The following is an 18,231-nucleotide window of genomic DNA, read 5'->3' on the forward strand; positions in this document are numbered from 1 at the left end:
GCTAAAAAGCAAGGCTTAAAGCCCCATGAATTAGAATATTATGTTGTGATATTCTTTAACACAAATTCAATAAGAAGGCTGTCCAATAGTCATAGTTTTCTACAGGCCATGGGAGACTCAGGATCAAATCCTAGCTTGCCATTAATCTCACTGTGCGACCATCATGGTTGTCTAGGGATAAAGGGGCAAAGGGTGCTACCCTCCACCCCCACCCCGCATCCTAAATTTACTGAAAGGTTTATATAGATCTTGACACATACATTCTTCCAGCTAGGCGGCAAGTTTTGCTTCTATTCTGAAGCACTGGTTTTGGGGGGGGGGGAGTCAGCTGGCTGAAAGTAAATAAATTGAAATTGACCCCTGACACTACGGAAATGATGCTGATTGGAAAAGCAGAGATCTTGAAGGACATTGTGCTTCCGACCTTTGATTGACCCTGGATGAGTAGAGGTTATACTCAATCCAGGACTGCTGCTAGAGAAAAAAGTAAATGCAACTGCAAAAAAGGCCTTCTCCCAATTCAGAGTAGCCTGGAAAATGGCTCCCTACCTTGACACAGTCGATCTAGCCACCTGAATTCATGGCACAGTAACATTGAGATTAGACTACTGTAATGCACTCTGCATAGGTCTGCCCTGAAAGTTGACACAGAGACTCCAGCTGGTGCAGATCACTGCATCTCATTAGGAGCCAGATGGAGCAGGCGCATCAGTCACATTCTGCAGTCACTCCATTGGCTTCCCATCAGTTACTGGGCTCAATTCAAAGTCGTGACTATCACATTCAAAGCCTTCCATGGCTTTGGCCTCTCATATCTATGTGACCACCTCTCCCCCTCCGTTCTGTCACAGCAGGTTCACTCGTCTGGACTGGGCCCTCTGGAGATACTGCCCTGCAGCTGGGCAAAATAAACAGCTGCCCGCACACGTGCTCTCTCTGTGGTGGTCCCTACCTTATGGAACGGCCTGCCTGAGGAGGTCAGGAAAGCTCCCACCCTCCTGGCTTTCTGCAAACAACGCAAAAGTGAATTATTCAGGAGGACTTTCTACCCAAGACACAGGGATGCGCCGTAAGAAGTAGCTCCGAGAAATGCATTGGTAAGGACAGAGACTGCACACTTTGCTGGGTGCCGTCTGTTGATATAGACATATGCCTACTAAAGAGCTTTCCATGTTGCTAAACAGCCATGTAAATTAGTTATGCATTGTTTCAGAAAGATTTCACCTCTCTGCTTGGCTTTATGCTTGTTTTTCAATTTTTCTGCTACCATACTATATTGTATCTCTTTCACTGAATGTCCTTACCATTGCTCACTATCGTGCTTTGCTGTTGATTATATTGTATTTTCACTTGCACTTGGATCTCCGTGAGAAAGGCAGACTAATCATCATCACCATCATCATCAGGGCCAGCGCCTCCATTGAGGCAAGCCCGGCAATCGCCTCCAGCGCTGAGGTGGTGGAAAGGGCGCTGGGGCCAGGGGTGGGGGCGCACACCATGGAGCTGGTGGCGGCAGCGTGCAGGCAGCTGACTGGGAGGGATGGGAAGCTGCCCACACGTTGCCCTAGCCGCCTGCCATGCCTGGCCCGCAGCTACTGCAACCTCCCAGCTCTCCCACGCTGCTGCCGCTGCCAACACACGCCCCTGGCCAGGAGCAGCAGCAGCGGGCCAGGCACAGCAGGCGTCCAGGGCGGCGCGTGGAGCAACAGAGCGGGAGGACGCACGCGTGCCTCCCCAGCTACCCACTGTGCCTGCTGGGCCAGCAGCCTCTCAGCCCTCCCGCCCAGCCACCCCACAGTCCAGGTGCGCAGGCGCAGGAGCAATCCTGAAGCTGCCCCCCCACCTCCGGCCTCAGGTGCCAGAAAACCTGGTGCCAGCCCTGATCATCATCATGTATGAACAGACCTGTTTAAGACTGGAAGAATCTCCAGATACTGCTGGGCAAATGTAAGTGCTTGGATATTCCTAAAGGAGTCCTGCAGATTAAGCCAAATGTAATTATAACATTTTAAAACAGCCAGAGAACAAAGGCCTGTTTATTTTGATCAACAGCAAAAGCTCAAGCCTGTGAAATCCAGCCTGCTGGAGTTGAAACTGCACGGGAAATGTCACACAGATCTGAGACTGAAAGACAGAAGGTATAGTCATCCACAGACCACTCTCCTAACAACTTAAGATTTCCTTTCCCAAGTCAAGCAAACATCCTGCCTTAGAAAAATAACTTCTCATATTCAATTCCAGAGTTGAGGAGCAGGAAGCAATTTCAGTCCATTCTGCAGTTTCTGTTCGGACCGTGTTTCCACGCTTACTAAAATAATGTTTTATTCATCGTTTAAAAAAGAAAAGTATTTTTTAAAAGCAACGCTGCTTTAAACTGGGGCATATTCTTGGTCCCCCATATAGGCTACCCTAACGCATTCAATGCGAGTCAAGGATAGAGATCTGGTTTGATTAGGATTTTGTGTCTGACGTCACACAACCACAATTTACCCAAGGAGGAGGGGATGTAATGTTGTTTCATAACAAAAATGAAATAATCTCAGAAGAGAAAGGTTGCTACAAAGAGCAAGCCCAAAGGGCACAGTAAATCATGAAGGGGCATGGGAGTGAAAGCAGAGGAAGTCAAAGCTTACAGCGTATTGTACTATCAATCACTGCCTACACCAGGAACCATGTCAGAGCCGAGAAACAAATACGAATCTCTCTCTCGCTGGCAATAGCAGTGGCAGCACCTTAGCGACCCATCCTCATGAGGAGGTAACCATAGAAAGAACGTTTTTGTCTGTGACAAACCAAGACAGATGAACCAAAACATGGATACACACGTTCATCGCCCTGACCCTATTCCATTATTATTATTTCATTTACTATGCCAATATCCCTGGCCTCAGGTACCGTTGCCAGTTGGCTGCTGCTAGGAATAAGGAACTGTTGGCAGCTGCTTCCAGAATACTCACTCTCATTTTCAAAAGCAAGAGGGGAAAATATTTCATAGGAGTAGTTTATATTGTCAGACATTCCCCAAATTTCGGGTTACGATGGCACAAGCAGAGGGACTGAGGGGCAGCAAGGGGACCTCTGACTATAGTTCTGCCTTCCTCTTTTCAATGCTGTGCTGCCAAACAGGGGATCTGGATGGTTGTTTCCCTCATTCAGAAACATAAGACTGTTTTCTGTACCGCCCATTTTTTCTTTTTTCTTTTTTTTTAGGGGAGAACTCTAGCGGGTAGAGTTGGGGTTCAAACTGTTAAAAGAGGCATCACTACAGCTAGGAGAGATCAGCCAGTTATTTTCTTGAAATAAGACCAGCTGTTTTGCTCCTCCATCAACCTAGTGGCAGACTGCCAAGTATGAATACAGCTCTGGTCCCATTTTTATTGACAAGCTACTTTCGTTTTTCAAATTCATCTGCCAAAAAATATTTTGCAAGACCGCACAAATGCATTAGTGCTTGGTTTGTCACAAATTCAACAAAGAATGTCTAAATGAATCTGAAGGTTGCTTGACTTCTCAGTGCGATCAAATTCACACTGGGGCGGATTTTTAAATGTGGATTTTTCATCATACAGGTTTTAGATCAATTGGAGCTGAAGGGGTAAGTAAACCTATTAGTAAACGTATTAGTCCTGTATTCAGCTCTTGATTCAAACACCACAAAAAAGCACATCTCTGCATTTAGCGAGGAAGTAGGAAAAACAGACTGGGTGTTTCACCTTGGAAAATAACATAACAGCCCCCTACTTCTGCATAAACCATGCTGGCTTTTTTGAAGCATGCATAGCCTGCAGAAAGAGCTACTTGCACAACCACAATAAATAACTGACAAGGTGTCTTTTGGCTCGCAGCAAGTCAATGAGTTTCTCAAGGATGAGCTTTGGAAACCAGAGCTACAAATGAAAGTTCAGAATAATCTATAAGCCAGTAACAGGACCGTTTTGAGGGCTCACATTCAGTCTGTGCAATTTAGTCTTGTTAGTTCAGCTGAAGGGAGATGGAAGAAAGGAATTCTCTCAAACAACATCTCTCCCCCCCCCTCCCCGCCTCCAAGAAGTCCAGCTCAGCAGGTCACTCGCACCACTACTGGGATGTTAAAAGCACAGGACGAACGGTTACGGTCACTCACAAATGAATCATACTCCAGCCTAACAGAAGACACATGAACAGTGCCACCATCATTTTTTTCTTTGTTGAAAGGAAAACTTGAAAGGGAAAGAGAGGGGGGACCCTGTACATCATATTATAACTCTCAGTGAGTTACAGAAGACATTAATGACTCCAATGTCCCCCATGAGACAGCAAGCTCCAGTCATTTTCATATAACGATAAAACGTCATGCCTTTTCTATTTAGTAGCTTAGTTTCTTCATATCGTGCCTTGGAAGGTACTAACCCAAACAATAAGACCCTTCTGCTCCGATGCCACTACAGCTATTAGAATAGAAAGGCAAATCCTGAGTAGGCTGTTGGAAACAAAGTATTTCATGAAAGACCATTATTAGTAGGGATCGAAAAGGGGACAAGAACAAGTCTTTTCATACAAATAAAGTACGTGGGTGGTACATGTGGGGGAAATTTGTGTCATCAGTCCCGTGGCAAGTGCGCAGTTGAGAGTTCAGATGAATACTGACCCTATAAATAGCATCCTTGTGCTTTTAGTGCATGTTTTTTAAAAAAGAAATGAACGTTTATCAGTGCCTTCCTTTTAAAAACTATAAACACAATCCTTCAGAGAAAACAGGATGGGTAAGATTTTAATTCTAATAGACACAGGTCTAGTATAGCATGAACTCATACAGCGTACACACAAAATAAGTATACATACTGAGCTTGCTAGGAAACCCTTATCTGGCAGTATCTGTCTTCATTTTGTAGGCATCTAACACACTTATAGCTGACTTATGGCAACCCCAGTTTGGTTTTCATGGCAAGAGACAAACCGAGGCGGTTCACCATTGCCTGCTTCTGCAACCCGGGTCTTTGCTGGAGGCCTCCCTTTCAATTACTAACCAAGGCTGACTTTACTTAGCTTTCGAGATCTGTTGAGATCAAGCTTACTTGGGCTATCCAGGTCAGGGCACAGTATACTGTAAGCATCAAAAATTCAAAAAGCCCCACCTGGCCCCACCCACTATCTAAAAGCACTTTGTTGGCTCCAGGAAGAGTGCTGATGGAAGCCATGGTGCCTGGGCACCATGTTGAGCTATATGTCATTTTAGACTGATGTGAGGGGTGTCATTTTGCTTGATCTTTCTTGTAAAAGTTCCCTTCAAATTAAAAGATTAGCATAACTTGGAGAAAAATTCTAGTACAGTCCTTCATGTATTGTGCCTTTTAAAAAAATATATATTTTGTCTCTGCATTGTTTGACCAGCCCTTAAGAGGCAGTTGATCTTACCTGCCTGGCAACCCTCCTTGCTTCCCAGTATGGTTTAGAGTCTTCTACGGCTTTACCGATCTTCTTGGCAAGTTCATCTAGCTTTATTGTTGCTTCAACCAGGACAGAACGAAATTTCTGGCGTGCATCCTACAAAGGAAAGATAAGATGTTACTAAAACAGTTCTGTCTGGTCATTAGTAATGAACTTTACCTGCCCAACTGCTTCTACTACCTGGAGGATCTCTTCAGAACAATATTTCTGGGGTAAGTAACGGAACAGTTTCTGAAGTTTGATCGATCGTCATACTAATGAAAGCCCGACAAACAGGCAAAGACTAAATCATGTCTACCAACACTACCCTTCTTTTCTGACCACACCGCTTTTTATTTTTCTGACCACACCAGAGGCCAAATCCTGCACATTGTATCAAAAGACATTCATTGCTCATTTAATCAAGAAATCTTCCTTGCTGCAGTCCAGATTTAAGGTTCACTTTTCCTGTTATATTGTTTCAAAAACTCCCAATATCAGGAGTGATTTTTGGACTCAAACTTCTGCCCTCCACCTGCAAAAAGATTACTTAGTTATAGAAAAATAACTGCATTTCACTCCTCAAGATCATGAGCAGGAGTCACTATTCTGGGAATACCACTCGATGACCCACAATTCTGTCAGTCCACGGGGGCAACAGAATGATCTAATCACACCCATTGCAAAGACATCACCAGGCCCCAGTGAAAACCAATTACAAGCAGGCAACAAGCAACCTGTGGGTATTTACTTTGGGACATAAAATCTTACAATGCACTGAGAATCTCTATAAGGAAGAATAAGAGGCAGGGTTCCATGTGCAGCAGAAGCCTTGAGTTTGCTGGAATGTCCCATTTCAGCCTAGCCTACCTTTACAAGGATGCTGTGGGCAAAGTGATGGGCGTAGAAAACAAAAGTCAAGTATCTTATATACCACAAAGCCCACAGAAATTCTAGCTAGTAGCTTTTATTTTTTTTCTTAGAATAATCTTTCCCCTTCTTATAACTGAGGATGAAGCAGAATCTATTTAACCACTTTCAAATTAAGATTACTTTACAGCAGCAAGTAAACTTTTCCCTCTCATTTCTCTGAGCACCTTCTCCTTTCCTACAGGTCCCGGCTGTCACTTACGGTCCCCCTCCCATGTTACACATAGTCCAGCCTTTATTACTTTACTCACCCACAGTTACTCCTTATCCCAAAAAGGAAAAAAAAAACACAGCATGTGTTTTCAACCACAAACATATACGTGTGAGAATGAAACATACAGTACAAGTATGTCTGTGGGTGATTGCAGAATTTGGAACATCTGACTGCAAAACGTAGAAGAATTTAACAGGGACTTGTAGATCTTTCTACTAACAGAAATATGAACCTAGGCACAGATTCTTTAATTTAAACAAAACAACCTTGGCTTGGATCCTAACTTGCTTCTCCACTTGTGGAAGAGGAGAGGGAGATTTTTGCCAATTACCCTCCCCCTCGCAGCATTCCACTTGTCTCTCATGATGTTCATGGGGGGGGGAGGGCTACTGACCCACGGAGAGCTGGGAAAGTTGCCATGTATATACAGACCTCCATTTGCCCTGAAAAGGATTCAAAACCCTATTTTGTACTTAATTTTAAACATAGGTCTTTGTATTACCTGAGCTCATACAAACCCTACGCTGACACAGGAAATCTGGTTATCTTTCCAGAAGGAGATTCTCATCAGTTCATGAAAAACAGGTTTCTCTTCACATTAAAGAGATGGCAATTAATTGACAAACAGCTGGTTTGGAATAGTATCTAGCTACGCTAGCTTTCGAGAAACAAAATTTCATTTATTCATGAAAGGATAAGAACACATATTGTTTGACATCCAAAAAGAAAATGCCAGAAAAGGGAATTCATTTGCATCACAGTTTTAATTTACCTTTTTAAAATTACAGCTTTTTAAAAAATTACAGATTGAAAAAGTCAAAGTATTTTTTGTGTAACTTCTTCTTAAGATAATGCTATTCAGTTTAAGAACTACGTATGGATGACATCAGTTTTTATAATGTAATCTCTCCTACAAAAACTAGGTCAAGGATACAAAACAGAATGTAACTGTAATAAGCCCTTGTCCTGAGAGTGAAGAATATGCTGATGTAAGCAACTGGAAGATCCTTATCTAAATGAGACGGCAGCAATACATGTATGAAATTAAGGACTTGGGTGCATTCTAAATGCTGTAATTTCCCAGCAAATTCTGATTTAATCTTCGTCTCCTAACAAAGCCGAGTGACATTTGCGGGTCGACCAACCAGATTTCTGGGCAATCAAAAATACTAGGTCTATTTTCCCTAGCATAAATCCCAAATGTGAGAAGGTAAAATATTCTTCTTTCTTTGTGATGTATAGGCATCATTCTTTATCAAGGAGTGGAGTGGAAACTATCCAAGTGATCCAGCCTACAATGATAGGAATACAGAGGTGAGGGCTGCAAGCAGACATTAAATTGCAGTTTAAACTTCAGTTCAGTGTGATGTCTGAATGCTGATAACCTCATTAACTCTAGTTAGCAGAAAGGCTACAAACTGGGCCAGAGTTCACATTTTATCAGAGTTACATTTTGCCTTGTGAATCCTAGTTTGCATTAACACTGGTTAGTCACTATGCACAAATGCAGGAATCTCAGTCTAACCCCCAGCCTTTTTGGTGCAGGATACAAAGCCATTGTGTGGCAAAACAACCTCTCAGGCTCCAGCCACAGTTGGCTTTCACTGGGAGCAAACAAACCAAGATTCTGATCAGTAGTCTGCCCCGCTAATCATGGCTGGTTCAATTAACCATGGGTAATCAAAATATCTGAATGCAGCTAGAGACTCAAATGTTATCATATAAACTTCACATTCAGGTCCTGAACAAAGGAACTGTGTTGTGCCCCCATGCCCTCCCCCAACAAAAATTCTTTCTGGAGGCCCGTTGCATCAGTCACATCCAACCCAAGCATTAAATGAAAGCAAAATTGGGGGGGGGGGGATGAAGCTAAGATTTGTTCCCTAGCACCCCCTCCCAATTCTCAGTAGCCACGAAAAAGCTAATCTTGCTCCCCTTCAGATGAACTGCTTACAGTACTAAATGTAATTCTATAGTCAAGGAAACAGCTATCTAGCCAGGCAAACACAAGAGTAAAATTTATTCTCTTCCTGAGCTCCATGTACTGCAGAGGTTGCATTATCTTCTTGTCAAGTCACTATGACAGAAGGAATTGTTATTCTTTTGACAGCACATTACTCAGTGGAAAAGAATAAATTACTGACTGTAGGATAGGTTCAGTGTGCATTTAAAATTGCCATTGGCTTTATTAATCCAACATTAACAATTTAAATGTTCAGAGTAAGGCCAATATAATCCTATGTTTGAGATCTTTTGAAAAAGGAATACAAAGTTCAGAACATGGAAGCTAGAATCTATTCATACTATACATGGACAGTGATAGGACTTTGGACTAATGCACAGTGAACTCATACTTGAGAACAACAAAGAGTCTTATAGCACTTTAAGAGATTCACCATTGATTGCAGAATAAATTTTTGTAGACCTGTTTTGTCAGATGCATAGAAAGTAACCTCAGAGAGAGGTAGGTCTACAAAATGAGGTCAAAAGGACACGTGATACAAAAAGACTACATAGAGCACAAAGGAAAATGAGATCCAACCCAAAGAGTAAAGATCCAATCAGTGTGGGCATGACTCACTCGTCTCAACTGGTGATAAACTTGTAAGGCAAGATGAAAAGCACACAAACCTCTAAAGATAGACAACTCCAGATGGATAGCCACGTTAATATGCAGCAGCAACATAAAACAAGAATCCAGAGAGATCAGTTCAAAACAACACCCACTCAAAAGAATAATCAAACCATCCAAAGTGGGTGAGGACAACTCCTGAGTGCTGATAGAAAGGCACAGTAGAATTGATATAATATCAGATGTAATCTAGGAAAGCGCAGGGTCCATCTAGAAAAGCAGAACCAACAAGCAAAGTAGAGAGAGAAATGTTTTTTTTTAACTAATTAACATCCTTAAGGGGCAGGCTATGCTACGATGTTAGCACCTGAGAGAAACTCCTTGTTTGGGGGCATGGTGCTTGATGAATTCTTACTCAGCAATTTCACAATGGATTCTTCCTTTGAAGTTCTTTTGCAGGAGAGCAGTGATTCTCCTTGCTGGACTTCTTCTCCCCCTGTCCTTTTTTGTTTGCACCTTTTAATACAAATGAGCCTTCCTAATGAATAAAGCAACCTGAATAGCCCAGATTTGCTAAGCTTGTTAAAGCTTGATTGCTAAGCAGTTAGCCATGGTTGATACTTGAATGGGAGACCACCAAAGATGACCAGGGTTGTTATGCAGAGGATGGCAATGGCAAACCACCTCTGCTTATCTCTTGCTTTGAAAACCCTATGAGTTACCATAAGCCTGCTGTGACTTAACAGCACTTTATTATTATTATAATTATTATTATCAATGAACCATATATCTCATGAAGTGATCTCTGACTCACACAAGTGCTAGAATAAATGTTGTTAGTCCTCAAGATGCCACTGGAGTCCTGGTTTAAGGAGGGATACATACTTTCTGCAGTGAGCTAGTCAGTCTCAGCGTTTTAGTGAACACTGTATATTCTGAAAACTCAGCAGCTTCACACTGGCCTCCCTTCAAAATGATTTTTGTTGAAGTATGGCAACTTTGAAGTCTAGTACTGAATATCCAGGGAGACTGAAATCCCACCCCCTATGGCTTCCAAGTGTTGGCAACTAAAACAAACTGAAACGCCATTGTTTTGTATACCTTACTCCGTTGTCTGCAAGGCATAGACCAGCCAGATCATCGTTTATTCACATGACCTTTAACTTCTCCATATCATCTAAGCTGCACAAGGGAAGCCTATAGGTGACTTTAGAATTCATTCTCATGTTGTATTGTTAAAGAGCCACCCTCCACAATGCAAAAGACCTTGGCATATTCTGGGCGAAGCATTTTCTTAAACCACTTGATGCTTTACGGGCTTTCTGCAGTCGCAACAGCCCTCTCTACATACTCTGGGCCACCTGTTCAGCATCAATGTACAATCAGATATTTCCTTTTATTCTTCACAAGCATCCGCTGTGGCATTCTACTTCTTAAAACCAAGCCTAATGACCTAATTCTGTTCCTGCTCGTTTCCAGATGGGCCTTCCTCACAGCACGTTCCAGTTCAAACATTTTTGTTCCCTTAACCACAACATTATATATGCGAACTATCCCAATCAACAAACCTATTAAGTGGGAATGGGAAACCAGCTTAGCATAAATGTTTAAAATGGTTTTTAATAGTACTCCATTTGACAATGTCCTAGGGCACTGATTAAGAATTTCTGCTTCTTCAGCCCTTTAGAGATAAGCCAGATGTTTAAAGAAAGTTCTTCGGAAAAAACTGAGGATGACATGGCAACATTTCACTGTTGCATGCAGAATCTGGGCTGGCTCTGCTATGGTCTCCCTTCAGCCATGCAAACTGGCTGCAGCCAAAGGAAACCTGAACTCAGACCGTGGCTTGTGAGGACAGGGCGAACCAAGTGCATGATTCTAAATCATTTAAAAATGGACTACAGTTCCCACGAGACTGTAGGAAGTAGCAGGGGAAAGGAGAGAAGAAAGAGGAAGGACCATAAGGGGGGAAAAAGCATAACAAAGCAACCTCTTTGTTTTAAATCCCACCTAATGTGTCCTCCACACGACACCGAAAGAACATTAAATAGCTAACAAGATACTTGACCGGAAGCAGGCAACACAACATATTACAATAACTAGTTTATCTGTTCTCATGATGACTACCGCTTATTAAACAGCCTGCTTTCAGCTCCTTTTGCACACTGACTGGAACCTTTTTCAGGCTGTATTCAGACAAATAAACTGCAGTTTTGCTCCTTGTTTATAAACCAGGATTCTCAACCACTTGCTTTAATCTTGGTTTGTAGCAAGAAACAAATTGCAATTTGTTTAAAGTGACAGATTCAAACATTACAAATCGCAGTTTATAACAAACTAAATAAAATTCCTGCAATAATTATAAAATAGTATTTCCATTCAGGCCCCCCAAAGCCACTGTGTCTGCCACAAGCCAGCCCCATGGATCTTTTCTTCCTCAAATTTAATAACAACAATAACATTCGATTTATATACTGTCATTCAGGACAACTTAATGCCCATTCAGAGCAGTTTACAAAGTATGTTATTATTATCCCCACAACAAAACTCTCTGTGAGGTGGGTGGGGCTGCTGTGACTGACCCAAGGTCACCCAGCTGGCTACAAGTGGAGGAGTGGGGAATCAAACCCAGTTCTCCAGATTAGAGTCCCGTGCTCTTAACTACTACACCAAACTACTACACCAAACTGGCAGAGAGTAATTTACTCTACTGAAAAGAACAGATGGCAGGGCAAGTTTATGCTAACTGTAGGCCTCAGTACTAAGAGTTCTGGCTGGACTGAAGACTGAATGCTAGGAGGTCAAACAATTTCAAATGCATTCCAAACTATTAGCATATTTGTAGGCATTGCAGACTATAAGCACATTTGTAAGTACTAGATCCAATCAAGCATGAATTCTTCCTAGAAGCTAAAATGACAAAACTAAGGCTATTGTACTTTGGTCACATCATGAGAAGACAAAATTCTCTGGAAAAGTCAATAATGCTAGGAAAAGTGGAAGGCAGTAGGAAAATGAGATGGCTTGGCTAAGTAAAAGAAGCCACGCCCTCCAGTTTGCAAGATCTGAACAAGTCTGTTAATGATAGGACATTTTTGAGGACTTTCTTTCATAGGGTCACCATAGGTCGAGGGGGCGACTTGACAGCTCATAACACACACAGGCAAGCATACAGACAGCCTTCCCTACTCCCACCAATTCTGTAAACACGCGCTGGAAAGCTATACACACTGCTTCAGTGCTAGTTCTCTGAGGTGTTTTACATTTACAGCAATGTCCAGGAACCTCATGCTTCCAAGCAGAGCAAAGGGATACATAAACATGTGACACAATTCTTGCTCAATGCGTCATTAAACACTTGACAGAGACCTTGGCAAGAACACTGCCTTCTGAAAAGACACGCTCTCTCATCCCTGTGGGTTCAAACAGTCTTTCCACCCTTCACTGAGGATTTTTCACAACTCCTCTCCAATGCCTCAAGTGATTTGAAGAAACGGAGCTACACTTCCCCTCAGGTCTCTTTCATACCCAACTCCCAAAATTACAAGCTCATCAACCACCACTAAACGTTTATTAGCATTGGACTGTGGGTTTGAACCGAATTTAGGTAGCTTTTTGGGATTGTCTCAATAATTTATTCTGTAAGCCACCTTGAAAGCCTGGTCATGGAGTAAATCTTTAAAGCACCGTATCTTCCCAGAACAAATCCAACTACGTTTCAGATATTATCATCCTTTTCAATATAAGAGTGAGCAAAACAAGCCATACAGGCTAAACACATGCTTAAACAGCCAGAGCACGGGAATGGCAGTTACTCTAGTTCACAGACAGCTTTTGAATGATTCCCGTGACATCACTGTAGGAGTTCATCACAAGTCCTTCCCCCACCTACCACGCAGAAGGGCCACAAAAAACAGAATTGCCAGAGCTTCCCCTTACCCCACCCCTTGGAGGCTTTGTGCTCACTTCCTCCTGCACTTGAGCAAACTCCAAACAAGAAGCCTTGCCTTAAGCAAGGCTAGCCTTCTCTGCCTCAATTACAGTGAGTTGAGAGAAACACAACTCCATACAGTGGTGATAAAAACAACCCTGTAAATGCTGTAGCATTGCTTCTCTGAGAACTATCATCCCATGCCCCAAAATACCTTCAAACAATCTGAGATGCCACTTTCAACAGAACCCAAAGACAATTTTCACGGCATGATGGAAATATATGGACCAAAGCCTTATCCAAGTCCCAGCTTGGGACAAAGTAAGCATTATTAATTCTATGATGGATAGCCGATCAATGCAAATGCTATAGACAAGAGCAAACATTACTGTAAGACTGAATTACTGATGAGTGCTTCTCTCATATTAAAAGGCATCATCATGCCATGAACACACACACGCAAAATAAAAGAAGCAGCCCTCATGCTGCAAATGGAATTTACAAGAGATTCCTGCATAAACGCTCCAGTCATAAACAGGCACATTAGAGAAGCTAAGCATTAAAATCCCTTTGAGGACCCCCATAATCCTTTGCTGTAGCATTAGTGCTCAGCCCTATACTTCGTGCCAATACAACTATAGATTTTAAACAAGCCCAATCAAAGGCTCGTTAAGAAGCAATAGATTAAATTTATATGCACCTAGCAACAGCCTGATGCCTTCACAATCCATTTTCTCTCTGCCATACGGGGAGACCATCACACCAGTCCACACAGCAGATCTAAGCCATCTCTGGCTAGCAACAATTGCTCCACAACACAACATACAGATGTGGAAATAGACAAGGGATGGTATTCATTTCAGGAAGCCACAGAAAGGGGCATTGAAGCCTGGTCACCAGCCCTTTTTGTTTGTTCTTTGTTATGGAAATGGTTTACAGTGAACAAAAATTTGAACAGCTTATGTGTCAATATACAACAATTGTGACTGCTGAACAGTCACATGTACATGTTGCCTCACACTGAATTTAAATGTCACAGAACCTTGATTCGCCCTAGGTTGTCGGTGTTAGTGTTGTCTTGTCAAAAATTGAATTTAGCACATGGTGGTGAATGTTCATAATCGCTGAAGAATGTGCTGGGAAAAGCTAAAAGTCAGAGCACGGTGTGCATGTGTGTCGGGGGGAGGTCCTTCACACAGCTAAAATGGACATTAGTGGCTACAGAGTAAGTCAAGCCTGAACAATTTATGATCCACCAATCCTGCCCACCACACCCGGTGGCCTGCCAGTTGCTTCTCAATCATCTTTGCCACAGATGCAAGCTGGCAACACACCCAGGAAATACATCAATCTCTACTGGACTCTTGTTAGCTTGATGGGTCACAAGGCCTAAAATTATAAGCAATACGTCTGTTAGGACCAGGCAGTGGAAAGATCAGTCCTCTTCTTCCTTCATCTCCTGAACCACGGGGGGAAAAACAGGAGAGAGATATTTCTGGGCATGCTTCAAAAGCATCATGTACCTCTCACTATTCCTGAAGGCAAGCTATTGCCATACATTTTATGACAGATAGCAGTTCAATGCTTCCACATAACTGTCTCAGGGATCCAAAACAAAATGATGACATCTCTAAATTATAAATGGGTATACCTTTGATTGAAAAAGAATGTGTGGCCCAGAGGATGTAGCAGAGATCTCTTATCTGAAATCACTACAGCTCCTCCGCCCAGCTAACGCTGGTTATTATCCATTGGAGATGGAAAACAGAAGTTTAAATGTCAAATAATAGGAACTAAGAATTAAAAAAACACCATATAGTCTCTTCTTTCAAAATGTTCTGGGGAACAACAGGTACACATTCACACCAAGAGGAGACAGTAGTACTGACGTAGGTAGAGAGCTACATAGAGGAAGGCACATAATATTTATATTTATCATGATATTTTAGCCTTACAAAAACAAAATTTTATTCAGTGCTTGTTGGCAGAAGGAACCTAGTCTTCCAGAAATATACCACTAAGAGGAGCAAGGGGAAAAATTAACACTCCACTAAGCCTTTGAAAGTTATTTCATAAAGTTCAGTTCTTGAAACCCAAGAGATTGGCTGCAAACTATCAGATCAACCAGACATAGGCAAGTGAAGACAATTTTCATTCTGTAATGCTAGCTGTAGGAGGATTGTTAAAGAGCACAAAAGAAAAAATCCCGTGCCCCTTTCTGTTGCATGTGCAATGCATCCCATTTCAGATTTAAATTCCTGGCCGCCACTGCAATCCCTCCTCCCCAATCTGTGAACTCCCATGGCCCAAGAGCCCACACCATCTGTGCTTCCGCTTGCTACATGCCGGAGTAACCAAATTTCATACCCCAGTTTTCAAGAGATCCCAGGTTTCATACTCGGGATCAAACATCCCATGTTCTGTTATTTCTAGACACCAGGGTGCAGTGAACTACATATGTACTAGATCTCAGCTCCATGGAAGTCTCTCTTTTTTTGCTACAGAGATACAAAGGCCATTTTCACACTGCTTACCAGCCACAGAACTTTGCGCCAAGCTCCTGGAACGACAGCGTCTTCCTGGCGCAAGAACTGCAGTTCTCCTGCGCCAGGTAGACGCCGTCGTTCCAGAAGCTTGGCGCAATGTTCTGTGGCCGGTAAGCAGTGTGAAAACGGCCACTCATACAGGTTCTTAATTGTCATCTTAATTGGACTCATGGCCTTCTAAACCCATTGCCTTGAAAGGACTTAGAAAAGATGTAACTCTGCTTAGGAAGGCACTGTCAATTACTTTCATTTTAAAGTACCGTTCCAGGATCCTGCAATAGTTAGCAAAAGATCAGTACTGCAAAAGACAAGTCAACCTATCAAATCCCAAAGCAGTGTTTGCATACCTAAGTGTAGGATTAATTACCATTCTGACTGCTGTATATGATCCCTCAGTGTAGGATATCAGAGGATTACTGGAAGCCAGAGCACTATACATAGTAACATCACTCCACTCCAGCGTCTGAGCAGAAGACGTCTGACCTACTTTTGCTTCATTCTCTGGCTTAGTTCACATACACATTTGTTTTTAAATTCCACAATTTCTTTGGGGTATCCAGCCACTAGTGCAAAACAAAAAAAGCACTTTCTTTTTTAAAAAAATATTAGAAACACAGTAAGATCGCTCATCAGAGTGTGTTTACATAAGAAAAAAATAAATGCTGTACCTCAAGCTCAGTTTCTCTCCGATTGATATCATCTGTGGACTGATTCAACTTTTCAAGCTCCCCCTAGAAAAAAGCCAAGAAACAAGCTCTGGTCAAGCAATAAGAAACTGACACAAGGGGGAAGGAGTGCAGGGTTATTAAGTGTCATCTGGCATCTTGCGCAGGGGGGCCCCAACTGGAATGTTAAATGGAAACAGAAAAGTAGAAAGCATTTAAGAGTAAAGCAGAACTCAGCTGCCATAAAACATCTGTGGTAAAACTATTTAAGCGGAGAGGGAAGAGATGTTTTTACTACTTAAAATGTTGTCCTTATACTGTTGTCTGAGTTGTTCCTGTGTATCACTGAAGACTTGCGCTTCTGTTTAGCTTTGAGGTTTCCACCCTAGCCCCAAAGGCCCAGCAGAGAAATGCAATGAGAAGAGGACTATAGCTTTGCTCAGATGCAAGTAAGCCAACATTCATAACAGATTTTTCCATCCCTATTTTCAATTCCAGTTCCAATATTGCATGCTTTTCTCTTATATTTAACTGTAGCATGGCTGGAAGAGTCAAGCAGGGTATAAAACGATAATACTTAGTGTATAGCACTTTTGAACATGACATCAGTAATCATAAAAAGCATTGTAAGGCAGGTCAGTTTTATCATCTTCATACAGAGTCAAATAGGGCTTGCATGAGGTCACCTGAATTTATAGATGATATGACACCTGAACCAGAAATTTCCTGGCTCATGCTTCAGAAAGAACACCTTATCCAAGCCACTCACTGAGCCTCTCTGTCCACTGTGCATGGCAGAAACAGAGGTGTGTTTATAAATAAAACTGGCACCATGTTTTTAAAGTCCATTGATGGCCGTGCTGGATGATTTGCATTTCAATCGTTTTGCATCCCATAAGAGGTGAGTCAGGTACCTTTTTTGCATAAAAATTTCATGCAATTAGGAGTGGCTTTTTTACCTCAACCTCTCCCTCCTTATATGAAAGAATTTAGCATCCACAGGACCATTTTTCCTGCTATTCTCCTCTCTAAGAAGGTGACAGGGTTTGTCAATTCACAGCTGCCTGAGGTTGATCTTTTATTGTAATTAAACTATTACTATGCACAGAAGAGTATGCACAGAGAACCCAGAGTGGAAGGTTCTTGCCGGTGAAACTGACCAAGTTTTCCCCACAGTTACTTTGTCTGTTTCATCGGAAAGGAAGATCTGGAAAGGAAGGCTAGTGAGGCTGAGAGCAGATAAATTCAGAAAGGGGAATTCTATGCTTTCACACTGAAAACAACTACTTCAGATGGGATTGTGGCTGATAAACCGCAGAGCAGCACGGATCACCATCTGGTGTATGCAAAGGGAGGGGGAGCGCCTCCTTCCAATCTAGCTGGGATGGAGGCGGAATATTCAGAGGAGAGGAAAGCTGTGAGGCATTGTGGTTGGAGTACTGGCCTCGGGTGCAAATCCTCATATAGCCATGACCTTGAACTAGACTCTCTCTCTCTCCCTGAATTGGTACCAAATTAAAAGGGGCGGGGGGGACACCAGGTACAGCGCCTCGGTCTATTTTAGTTCACTGCAGTTGTGATCGGGGACGAAACGCATTCACCGGAGCAAGCGGCGATTCCCCGAGCAGCGATGGTTAAGTCGCTTTTCTTTAAAGCACGCCGCACTCTGGCCTCATCAGCTGCGCATCTTTGAGCCGAGAGAAGCCGACCGTCCCCGGCAGCGTCCTCGTGGACGCCCCCCACCTTCCAGCTTCACGGCAGCCTATGCGGGGCACGACCTCCCGAGGGCTCGCCCGCCCCCTCCTCCGCAGGGAGCCGGGCGCTCAAGCCGCCCGACTCCCCGGCCGCGCCAGGCTCCGGAGCAAGAGCCCGATCCGCCGCCAGCTACCGACGCTGCAAAGAAGAGCCCGGCGATGCCCGCCTGCGCCAACCCTGCCGCGCTTTACAGGCCAGCCTCCGGGGCGCCC

General features: G+C 43.0%; 1 protein-coding gene across 1 annotated transcript in view; it reads right to left on the reverse strand.

Moving 5' to 3' along the window:
- Positions 1-18,231, reverse strand: part of SH3BP5 (SH3 domain binding protein 5) — a 40,120-nt gene that overhangs the window by 21,398 nt on the left and 491 nt on the right. Inside the window, exons 2-3 of the mRNA XM_054992186.1 lie at positions 16,268-16,330; positions 5,395-5,523 (exon numbers count right to left, since the gene is read on the reverse strand). Coding sequence (XP_054848161.1) covers positions 5,395-5,523; positions 16,268-16,330 — 192 coding nt within the window. The remainder of the gene's footprint in view (positions 1-5,394; positions 5,524-16,267; positions 16,331-18,231) is intronic.

This window comes from Eublepharis macularius, chromosome 11 (genome assembly GCF_028583425.1).
Source record: "Eublepharis macularius isolate TG4126 chromosome 11, MPM_Emac_v1.0, whole genome shotgun sequence".
Lineage (NCBI taxonomy): Eukaryota > Metazoa > Chordata > Lepidosauria > Squamata > Eublepharidae > Eublepharis > Eublepharis macularius.